Below are 12,633 nucleotides of genomic sequence, written 5' to 3' on the forward strand. Positions count from 1 at the left end.
AAGGAGATGGAATAAAAGTGAAGTCTCAAAACTGGCAGATTCTTGAAGATAAATTCTTGAAAGAGTGGTACAAGAGGATGTGGTGCTGGTCCTTCAAGAGTCACTCATAACTTATCTGTCCATAAATCCTATAAAAATCAGTCTTCATATTCCACAACACTTCAGCGTGTTATTCTTATTAAGTGAGAGTAATTTTTAAGGATTTTTTTACCCAAGCAAAGTCTCTGAGAACCTGTCACCTTGCACTTCTGGAGACTCCAGGAAGGTTGCAATTCTGGAAAATGATGGTGCTGGAGACTAAATGCTTCCTGATGGTTTCACACCTAATCCTTCACAGTAATTCTTAATTATTTTGTAGTTAACGAGTGTCTTTTCTTCTCCACCTGTTTTTTTTCTTCTTTTTCTGACCCTACTGACCCAATGAGCATTTCACTGTCCAATGATCATGCCTTAACTTTGTAAATTCTAGTATTGCATCCTTCTCATGACCATTTAATAATTTTTGTCTTTTCAGTCTGAGATTAATCTATTTTTTGGCTCATTTTATCTGTAAAAGAAAACCTGCTTAATAATTATGCACAGCTGAATATAAGGAGTTTTTCACTTCCAGCCATCATGGACAATTATATATCACTTATAAATGATTAAATACATAATGAATAGTAGTTATTACGATTGATGTGATTTGGAATTGGTAAAATGTGCTTTGAAAAAAAAAATACAATCAGAATATCAACTTGCATAATAATTATGCACGCACTGTATATTCATTGTCCTTAGTTACTGTCTATGGTATCATTTGAAGAGAAGCAAAGCTGTTCTATTGCAGGTTGATTTTCTGATGATCACTGAATAGAAAATAAACTAATTTTTCTTTAATAACTTCCATAAATTATAGTGCAGATATAGAAAGTGTTCCATTGAGAATGAATCATTGTCATTATATATAATTTATGTCAGGAGGAGGACCATTTACTTTATTTAGCATGGCCCTTAAGTTATCCATGTAAGATGTATCTTTTTTTTTGCCACAACAACCTCACATGCTTGCAGCTGCTATCCGTAGTCATAGTAAGATCATCTGAATATATGAAGTGACATGGATTTTGAATATGTACTGTAGGTTTCAGTCCATTAAACTGTATATTAAACAGAAACACAGAATTGAAGTAACTGAGATTTATTCAGAATTTACATTAACTATGTGTCACATGCAGGGTTGGGAGTAACACATAATTTATGTTATCTCGGTAACAAATGCATTATCATATTCCTGTAATCAGATTACAATTATTGAGTAAAACACTAATGGGACAATACTTGTTTAGCATGGTAACGTCTGTAAAAAATTGCATGGAGATACATTGCACTGTGATATAGCTTGTGCATTCATATGAAGATTAATTTTGCAACTGAGTTCTGACATCCTACAAAGGAAAAAAAAAGCCTCTTACATAGTCAGGACATGGCATGTTCAACATGAGTATGATAGTTATATTTCAATGCTTTTGCGTTTGAAATGGGCAAGGCAAAGGAAACTAAAGCACTGCTCTAATGCTGAAGTTTAAATGATTTCAGAAGTCAAGTCAGGAACAAAATCATTTCAATCTCTGTTCTCTATATCACATATGAGAGGTCTATAGACCTAAACAAAATTACTTTACTTGTTAAATTAGTTGTATTTATGATTCAAACTCTCGATAGCATTCTGTTTTGAGTGTTTTCTCCATTCAGGTGGGATCTTACCAGAACCATCAAATGTCTTTTTGTAGTGTTTTTCAAGATCTTTCTGGAATCTGCACACAAACCACTTCCAGTAGGGCAGTTCAGAGAGATCAGGGGTGATGCTCCACTTCGCATAAACTCCTTTTGCTTTTCTGTATTCACTATATAGGAATGTTTTATCATCGGCACTGAGATAAAAACATCGATCACTGCTTGCCACTGATGTTGTGCAGATCCAAACAGACAAGTTTGTTGTATCCTTGAACACGGTCCCATTTACTCCTCTCACTCCATGGAAAACAGCACTGTGATCTTCATCATGGTTTTCTATGGTGTTGGTGCAGATGGCTCCACAGAATGGACACTGATCCCAACAGCACTGACATAAGTCATCAATCAGAAGCTGATCTGGCCTGAACTTGGGCTCCAGTTTTGCTGGAAAATTTATTTTGTTGAATATACTGCTGATGTCTAACATTATAGAAGAAAGTTCTTTCTTTATCACATCTTCTAGGAGTTTGAAATCCTCAACATCATCATGACTGACTCCACTGAGGTCCTTTTCAGAGAAGATCAGCTCATCTGAGAGCTGCTGTGTGAATCTCTTCAACCACAAACCAGCATCTCCTCTGTTCACTCGAACATGTTCAGTAGATTCATCTCCTCTGTTCACTCGAACATGTTCAGTAGATTCATATGCTGCTTCCATGATTTTCTGCTCCAGGAGTTTAATGTTCTTGTTCATCTTGGGTAAAACACGGACATTGAACTTATCAGTGATGAAGTGACTGACTTCATCTCTTATGAAACCACTGAAGTGATCTCTGGTATTATGAATGTAGTTCTTGTATTTGTTAAAATCCTCCTTTTCTGCCAGTTTCTTCAGGATGTGTTTCTCAAGATTTGACCTGTTTCCATTCAGTGATGGACAGTCTGTTCTCATATCATTTGCTAACTCTCTGGCAGTCTTCTTGTATACACTCTGTTCAGTGGGTTCTTTGAGTTTCTGACAGATGATCTCACCAAAAATGGCAGCTGATGTTGCTCCATGACAGTATTTCTGGAAAATAATATAATACTCTTCCTTCTTCTTCTTAACATATATTTCAGGATCATTGGCCTCTTTGAACATTCTGTGTTGCTCAGTGATCATCTTATTTGCTCTCTTACAGATGGAAAGAACCAAGTCCATGAAGAATTCATTCTTGAACACATATTTAACTGGTCCTTCCTCATGTTCTATTACTCTTGCTTTGATGTAATCTATGAGTTGTTGAATGTAGCTGATGTTGTAGCCCATCTCTGAAATGTTGAAAGACTGAATCATTTTGTCTGTCTGCTGAACAACATCATTGACTAATGATCTTATTTGGGCTTCATCCTCAGAGAGACCATAACCCAGCATTTGTTGAAATTTTGTTAAAATTTTGGTTGATTTCTTTAACTGTACATAATCTGAATAACTCTGCACAGATAAAATATCCCTGCTGTCCTTCCGGTGGTCTGCATTAATACTTTCATAGATGTCACCGAGGATCTCTCTCATATCTCTCATTATGTCAATGTCTCTGATTGTTGGGGTGTCTCTGCTGATTAACTTCATCCACTCGTTCCAAAACAAATCAAACTCTTTCTTTAGTGTTTCTTCATCATTTGCTTTGTCTTTGCGTTTTAAGGCGAGTTCTTTGCTCTTTTCAAAGAGAGTGTTTTCATGATGTGTCCTCTGAGCATCAATCTCTTTCTTCAGGTCTCGCTGCTTAAGAATCTCATTTAATTTCCTTTTTGTTTCTCTTACAATGCTTTCCTGTAGCTCTTTGATTTTAATGTCAAATGATGTTTTCCATTGAATCAGTATATTTGCATCTGCGTCTTTCTCAAAGAATTCTGACACTGATTTTTTCACTTCTTCACTTGTCTTCTTCAGCTCTTTGTGAAGATCAGTTTCTTTAACCTCGTGAATTGCTTCATTTTCTATTTGGTTGTGCAGTTTGTTCTCAGTTTCCAGCATGGCACGGCGAAGCCTCCAGGACCACTTGCTGTATTGTGTCTCCAGTTTCCTGTAGGCTGAAATCTCCAGAGAATTTCTGAAGCTGAAGACGAATTGCTCATTCAGTAAAGCCTCCCAGAGATCATTAATACGAACTTTGAAGTCTTTCAGTCTCGTTCCATGTGATTTTGATGCATGAGTTATTATAGTCATCTTCAGGTCTTGAATGTTCTCACAGTAGCTTGGGTTTGGTGGCGCCATGGGCGGACTGCCCTCCCAGAGCTGAGCAAAATACTTCACATCTTTCTGAACATCAAATGTAATAACGTCACTGAAACGTTCAACATCACAGACTTCCTCTTTAGCAGCAAGTTTTGTCATCTCATCCAATGTCTCCTGCAGTCGTCTCCTTCCCTCCATGTTTTTCTCTCCAGCTGTGATGTCTGACACATTCTGATGCACAAACACACAGCTGGGATTCAGTTTTACCTTCTTCATCCTCAGGAAGGCCTGAACAACAATCTGAAGAATGTCCTGCATCTCAGATGGGTTTTCTCCAAAGATATTGATCAAGGTCAGATTTCCAAGACCAACAACAAATGTGGCCAATTCATTGTCATGGTGTCTTGTTGATCTTCCAGCCAGTTCTAGAGCACGAAGACCCTCAGTATCCACAACCAGAATATAGTCAAACTTCAGCTCTATTTTCATATCGTCTGACCCACTGTTCATCCGTGTTTTCATCTCGTCTGACACTCTGACCAGCTGCATGAAAGCTCCTCTGGTGCACCGGCCAGCACTGACAGCAAACTCAAGTCCAAACATGGCATTCAGCATGGTGGATTTTCCAGAGCTCTGAATCCCTAAAACGGACAGCACAAAGACTCTCTGGTCCCCCAGTTTCTGGACGAGTTGATCTAGAACAGCAGAGATCCAGATCACAGGAACATGAGCAGCATCTCCATCCATCAGCTCCAGTGGAAATCCAGAGATCATCATCTCTGCTGCGAGACTCGCGAGAGAAGAGAAGTCTTTCAGGTCTTTCTTGTTCTTCTTTACAGATGAACATGATTCATAGATCTGACCGATCTCCCTCATGATGTGCTCCACACCAAAGGTTGCATTTTGAAGTTCCTCAGATATTTTCTCAAGCTTGATTTGTTCAGCTTTGAGTTGTTCAGATTTATCATGTTTCTCCTTCAGTTGTAATACTGTTGACCACTTTTCATTATACTTGTGATGTAGAGCAGAAAGATCCCCTGATGTATATTCATCCAGGACGATTCTGAGCCATTTGGTGAAAAACATCTTATTTGCAGCATCTGAGTTCATTACTTTAATAAAGACCTTCATAAACTCACTGATGTCTGATTCCTGCTGCTGTTGACGGAGTTTCTCGATTTCTGTGTGTTTTCTACTGATGTCCATTTCTAGATCATCTCCTTGAGGGCGATGCAGTTCTTTGTTCTTCTGACTCCACTGATGCCACAGTTTCCCCTGATGAGGCAGAAATGATTCTTTGGTTTCCGTAAGATTTTTCTTCTCCAGTAAACGTATCATCTGCTGTGCTGCTTCTCTTGCTCTCCTGCAGTCATCATCATCTTCCGCATCTACTCTGATGTCCGAGTGTTTGGACACATCTTCAAGTCTGAAAGTGGAAGATAATTCTGAGAGACAATCATTTATAGCTCTTCTGAGTTCTTCAGATACATCTGACTGATTTCTGTCTTTCAGACCGATCTTGTATTTTCCTTTACGTGTCTTAATGAGAGTTGAAGCATTCTCAGTAAGAAGACAAATGAGTGGCTTTGAGTCCTTGTAGAATTCTTGAACTTTTATCATACTTCTGTCATTCTTCTGAAGTTGTGGTAGAAGAACAACATTGACTGAGGCCATTTCAGTGAGGATCTGCAGCTGTTTCTCATGGTCTCCTGCATCACCGTGTAGATTACAGAACGCAACACAGTCAGTGAATTTATCATCATTTGTTCCAGATGGGCAGTACCAGGTGATCTCCACCAATCCATCCATCAGGACTCTGGTTCTGCTGCTGCCTGGGCAGTTCCTGTGGAAGAATGTGTTGTGTTTCTCATTGATCAGACTGTTCATCAACTGAGACTTGGATGAAGACACAGAGCCAAACCTGAAGAAAAAAACCATAGGAGTTTCTGCCTTGTAGATCGGCTGGGTTTGACTGATGATTTCTTTGTTAGTGTTTCTCATCTTCCAGCTCTTGTTGATTTGTCTGAATGTCCAGAGAGGAAACTCAATCTGTTGTGTGTCTGGATCAGGAACAAGCAGAGGCAGAGCGTACTGACACTGGGACAGTTTAGTCACCATCAGCTGCTTCAGGAAACCATCAGCACAATGAAACACGGCCATCTGAACATCCATCGAGTGAATTTGCTCAGATTGACTTGTTCCTTCATTAGACGAAAACATTTCTTCGAAAATGTCACACTCACATTTAGATGAGTCATCGTGTCTTTCTTGTATCTGATCTTGTTCATTGGGATCTCTAACAGTAATGTATCTTGCTCTGTAGTCCATCATCAGTAGTTTTTGTATGAAAGTTTGAATCAGCTCCTCTTCAGCACAAGACTCATTGGACTGTAATGAATGTTTACTTATCTGAAGAACATCTGCAGCTCTCAGTTTATGATCATTCCTGCCTTTAAGATGAAGTCTGTCAAAGAGTATTTTTGAGCCTGTAATCATTTCTTTTTCTGTTTGATTTGGTTTCTTTGTTTCTGTTCTAAGCTCTCCTGCAGGTCCCTGTGAAAGAAAATACTAGTATGTTAATTTATGTGCAGCCTCTGTCTAATTTATTATTATTATTATTATTTCTACACAATTTCAACAAGTGAACCATTGAATGATATGGTGAAAACCAAACCTTTCAGGTAGAAAGGATTTGTAGCTCATTTTAAGATTGATAGGTTGTATTATTATTTTTTCATTTCTTTACATTTTGGTTTGGTAAGTGGAACAGTTGCCTCCTGGGCGCAATTCAATAATAACTTTTTTGTCTTAGAGTCTAGAAAAGTGGTCTTATACAAAATGCTTTCCATCTGACAAAAGCTGACAAGGGATGGTGCATTTTAGAGGCATATATTGCATTATTTGTATCCTTATATTGGAAATAGTTAAATTGTTTTAGACATTATATCTGTAATAAACCCACAGCATCGCATGCATCTTGCAAGTCTGGTAGTCTGTAAGTGTGACTGAACCTGCACAAAAATGTGATGACACATTATGGTTTTGTTTCTTATATTTCCACACATAGACTGCAACATGATATTTCTGGGGAAACGTCATTTGTGGAACCTAGGAAAGGCTTTAATTAATATATATATATATATTTTTTAGAATAAATTTTTCCCTAAACCACCAAAACATTATGAATTAAAAGAAGCAGCCATATAGTCTACCAATATAAGAAACAATTTATTTTTTTGATAATTACTATTATTATCAGTAGTTCTAGAGTACTGAACATTTTTAAAGTCTATAAATTGAGAAAGATGCATTTTGAATCAAGACAACATAGTTATGGTATCTACCAGCAAGGGCTTATTGGACTACTTGACTTCTCTGTATTTAGCAGATTAGTTGAATTATTAACTTTAAATTCTTTATAACTTTCTCTTGTCAGCTGTTGACCATGGCAGCACCTCCCCTCCCCCCAACGCACACACGCAAAACGTTTTTGTATGTTGTCATGATATGTTATTAAACATTTTTACCATTAAATCAATTTAAGTAAATACTAGTCACGTAATTTATGTGCACATAATTTACCATGTGTGTTTCTTTCATCTCTGTCATGGAGTGCTCTCTTCTTTCTTTATTGAATGAAGGTTCACCTTAAGAAATATAAAAATAATAATACATTACATGAATGATTTTTAAACCACTTAGATTTCTTATTCTATATTATAGCAGTGGTTTTTTTTCCCTGTCATTTTTCAAACATTTAACATTTCCAACTGATATATCATTAAGGCCTGTTGAAATCCTAGTAGAACATAGTAGAAGGTTTTCATGTCCAGATTGGACTGACGGAGAATTTCCAAATAACACAATGGTCAGACTGGGAAATGTGTTTATCTTGAATAAACACCAAAGAACTGCTCTTAAATTCATCAGAATGTATCAGAATATAAGAACAAATCTGATCATTTATTATTCGTAAATGAGTACTTTGGTGCAGTGAATATTGTGTTATACCCATGTCACTGCATGATGAGTCAGATGATACAGTTGCCTTGATCATTTCTGCATTGACAACAGGTTTGAAGTTGTTCTCATCTACCGGCTTTCCTTTATCCTATAAAGATAAACAGAATGTACATTTCTTGTAATCATGATCTAAGTTCTTGCAAGTATGCCAGAGTATGTACACTCAGTGGCTACTTTATTTGGTAAACCGCTTTTAGCCCTCAGAACAGACTGAATTCTGTGTGGCTTAGATTCAACAAGGTTTTGGAAATATTCCATAAATTGTGGTTTATTTTGACATTATAGATTCATTCAATTGATTAATTCAATGAGTGTATAAGGAACATTTAATCTAAATTCATTTAGGTTTGTAATACTGTAGACAACATATATTTATCTTGTGTTCATCATCTGCTTGATTTTCTCTTCCTGATGTATTTGTTTTAGGACTGTGGTCCTTGGTTTCTTCGGTTTTAGGGGTTTGATCTTGTGATGTGACCAGAACTGAAGTTTTCTGCATATCAAATGTTTCTTCACTGACTTCCTTTTTAATTGGATCACATGTCTCTTTGTTATCAAGAACTGGACCCGGTGCAAACCCATTTAGTTTAAATTCAGTTGGGTTTGCTAAATCTAATGGACTGGGTTGAATCAGGTTGATGTCTTCTGTGATGTTCTCCTCATCTTCACCAGGGAGGATGTCCAGAGCATCATCTGGATATGGATCTGTCATTATTTCACTGGAGAGAAATGTAAATACTATACCGGTCAGGTCTCACACCACAAAACATTGATAGTATTTAGTAAATCTGATATTGATGGAATAAATGGGTGTGTTCTCCTAACAGGAGAAGAAGGGAGGTTTTTTTAAAGCATATTTAATAAATTAGGTGTATTCTGAAGCACAGTATAAAAAATTAAATGGAATATTTGAAAAAGAACTCTGAGCAAAATCAGAGAATACTTTCAGATACCTCCAAGTTATTGATGTTAACCTGGTGCTAATTTCCTTAATTGTATGACAAAACCTATTTAATTGGCAACATACCTCCGCTCTAAGGTGACTGAAACCCTGTTACAGCAGGTTGTCCAGATGAAGGCCAGCAGAATGACCTTTTCAGCCATTGCAAGAAAAACTGGTCATTCCAAATCTGTGCTTTCTACAATATTGCAGGTTTGTAATGACACTAATTCATTCAAGTCCCCCCAAAAGGCTAGTCGTCCATGTAAGACAAATGCACAAGAAGACAGGATAATGCAGAGACTCTCAATGGTGAATTGGTTCAACACTGCAGCTGGAATTGCTCACCAGTTCAGGAGTTTCGATGAACAGGGTACCCAGGTGAAAAAGAAGTACTCTTAAATTTATTTAAAAATTTACTTGAAATTCAGATAGTATATTTTTTTGTACAATTGTACTCCCAACATACTTACTTGAACTGCATTAATGTATTGACTTGCATTTTAATATATTTTTAAAAAGTATACTAGAAGTACGTTGGCGATAAATATATGCTTCGTTAAGCTTTTAAGAAATATACTAAAACAAGCATACTTTTTGTGGCATTTTAGTGTATTTACAGAAATCCTACTTATTTTACTCTTACTTAAAGTATATGTTTACTTGTAAGTTTTGTACCTGCATGTTTTGTAAGAATGTAGTAAAATGATACAGCCTTTAGTGGGTTTAAAGTATATGTATCTTATTTATAAACCATATGTAGACCTATTGCAATATATTTTAAATATTTATGTAATGAACGTGCTTCAGGCTGATTTTCAAGGAAGATGTGTTAAAAATATTTTTATCATTTTAATATATTTTAAGTATATTAATTCACTCACATATCAATATTGTCACGTGTATGTTCCTGTTTAGTTGCTGTTTGTCCTTATTTGGTCCTTCCAGTTCCTTTTCCCATTATTAGTAACCTGTTCCTTGTTATTAGTTATCCTCATCCCTGCCTGCCCCTCGTTATCTGCCCTATTTGAGTTCGAGCCCGTTCTGTTCTCCCTTGTCTGGAATTGTTCATGTTCACCCCTTGCTACGTCTGTTTTCCTGTTTCCTTGAACATTATTAAAGACTTTATTAAAGACTTTAAGTTTGCATTTGAATCTGCGTCTCCTCGTTCCTCTCTCCGTGCTTCTCACAGTAGCATAACCTGTGACAAATACATTCTAGCTATAAAATATGCAAATGCATTCTTACATTGTACCAAATTATAATGTATTTTAAATATAATTTAACCAACTATACTTTAGTAATAAGCATACTTAAAATCAATATGTTGTTCGGTTTTATTTGTTTGTACTTTTGTGTAAGTAAAGAATACTAGGCTGTTTTGTAATACAATTACAATGCAATGCATTAAAATGCATTTTAATTTAACTTTTAAATACAAAACATGAAGCATTACTTGTAATAGCTTACTATTTACTTTCCACAAGCATTTCAACATAGCATTAGTTGAAGTGCATCATAAATAATTTTTCCAAAGATGTGTTTAAAATCCCTATTTATTTACTTATGTACCTAAAGAAATAAGCCCAACCTACCGCATAAAGTGCAAAACAAATCTCATTGGGTTTTGTGTTAACTAGTATTAGTGGAACTGGCTAGAAGACCTACCAAGAGAGCATTGCAATAGTCCAGCCTGGACAGAACAAGAAGCATGTTCCGAAAGAAAGGGCCTGATCTTCTTGATGTTGAATAAAGCAAATGGCAGGACCGGGCAGTTTTAGCAATGTGGTCTGAGAAAGTCAGCTTATCATCAATCACAACTCCAAGGTTTCTAGCTGTTTTTGAAGGAGTTATGGTTGATGTGCCTAACTGGATGGTGAAATTGTGATGAAACTATGGGTTTGATGGAACCACAAGCAGTTCTGTCTTGGCAAGGTTGAGTTGAAGGTGATGGTCCTTCAACCAACAAGAAATGTCTTTTAGACAAGCTGAGATGCGAGCAGCTATCGTCGGATCATCAGGATGGAGTGAGAGGTAGAGTTGAGTGTCATCAGTATAGCAGTGATATGAAAAGCCATTTTCTGAATGACAGAACCTAGTGATGACATGTAGACAGAGAAGAGATGTGGTCCAAGAACTGAGCCCTGAGGCACCCCAGTAGCTAGATGTTGGACTTTAGTGCCAGGCGCTAGTCAAACAATTAAGTGTCGAAAAGGCACTGGTGATGAGGAGCTTCAGTACTACAACAACAATAGTGAACTGCAGTCAGATGAGATGATGTCAGGCCATATATCAGTAAAAACCAATTTACCTGTCCTGTCAGCCGTTATACTATGCTCGTAGCACATGCTCTTCAGTTGCTCCCGTATTTTAATCTCTTTAACCTATAGTTGCGCTGGCGCCAATTAAGTCATGCAGTTAAAAAAGCCAACTTACTGAAATGCTATTTAAACGTCTTATTAAGTTGGCTTGAGAAAGTTTAAATACTGATATTGTATTTAAAGGGGTCATATGATGCTGCTAAAAAGAACATTATTTTGTGTATTTGGTGTAATGAAATGTGTTTATGCGGTTTAAAGTTCAAAAAACATTATTTTCCACATACTGTACATTATTGTTTCTCCTCTATGCCCCACCTTTTTGAAACGCGTCGATTTTTACAAAGCTCATTGGTCTGAAAAAGCGAGGTGTGCTGTGATTGGCGAGCTACCTCAAGCGTGAGACGGAAATGTTATGCTCCCTCACATACTGTTGATGCCATGTCCGGCCGGAGCGACGAGACAAAAACATTAAAACCCATTACAAACGAGGCATTTGTTGCATCCAGTGGGGACATAATTACTGATTATAATGACTTATACTGTCTTTTTACGCGTTGCGTTGCATTGCATCGCGCCGCGTAAACATAAAACTCTGTCTGCATTTGTGATCGGAGAAATGACAGACAACAAGCGCTACTCTACACTCCTCAAAACATCAGTGGCAAATTCTTTAGTATAAAAAACGTACTTACAGTCTGTGAGTCAGATCAGCCGGCATTGTAGTCTACTCTACCAGGATCAGGAAACGTCCTCCATAAAATGTGCTGCACACATCTGGATATTTGGGTTAAACTGTTCTGGAACAGTCTTGTAAATACTACTTAACCACTGATTTGTAGTCATCTCCTCTTTTGGAAGACCAAACAAAGTAGTTTCGCTTTCACAACGAAAAACACAGCGGCCTAGTGTGAGGGGAAGCCCCGGCTTAGCGTGCGCTGAGGCCGGGATAGAGTGAACTGAGGCCGGGCTAGCGTGAGCCGAAGGGGTCGAGAACGGCACGCCCGGCGGATGCGACGAATGAGCGGCAACCACATGTGACGACCCCGGGCTAGACTCCGCTTTGTCCACGGTGAAAGTTGATGTATTCCCTCAGCGACCAGCAGAGATCAGCTCTAGGCATCACGAAGCAGATATCGTCCTCTTTTGGAAGACCAGACAAAGTAGTTTCGCTTTCACAACGAAGCACACAGCGCCTTCACGACATGGCTGCAGCGTCAACAATACTACAGCGAGAATAAAAGTTACGCCTTCTTTCTTTGCGTGAACATTTGGGCGGCGTTATGCAAATCTTCCCACATAGTGACGTAGATATGTGGGGGAGTGTTAGAACGAGCCATTTTAGGTAGGTGTGGCTGACTCTTGACTTTTATAAAGAATATCTCTTTGGATTTGAGACTTTAGTCTTTGCAACTTTA

General features: G+C 37.6%; 1 protein-coding gene across 1 annotated transcript; it reads right to left on the reverse strand.

Moving 5' to 3' along the window:
• Positions 1-1,210: 1,210 nt before the first annotated feature.
• On the reverse strand, positions 1,211-8,128 carry LOC107588427 (interferon-induced very large GTPase 1-like). The gene is made up of 3 exons (XM_016276507.1): positions 7,946-8,128; positions 7,517-7,581; positions 1,211-6,487 (listed from the first exon to the last, which is right to left on the reverse strand). The coding sequence occupies exons 1-3, from the start codon at positions 7,989-7,991 to the stop codon at positions 1,673-1,675; spliced, it is 4,926 nt and encodes a 1,641-aa protein (XP_016131993.1). The 5' UTR covers positions 7,992-8,128; the 3' UTR covers positions 1,211-1,672.
• Positions 8,129-12,633: the final 4,505 nt, after the last annotated feature.

The sequence above is a fragment of the Sinocyclocheilus grahami genome, unplaced genomic scaffold, assembly GCF_001515645.1.
Source record: "Sinocyclocheilus grahami isolate Dianchi unplaced genomic scaffold, SAMN03320097.WGS_v1.1 scaffold103.1, whole genome shotgun sequence".
In the NCBI taxonomy this organism is placed as follows: domain Eukaryota; kingdom Metazoa; phylum Chordata; class Actinopteri; order Cypriniformes; family Cyprinidae; genus Sinocyclocheilus; species Sinocyclocheilus grahami.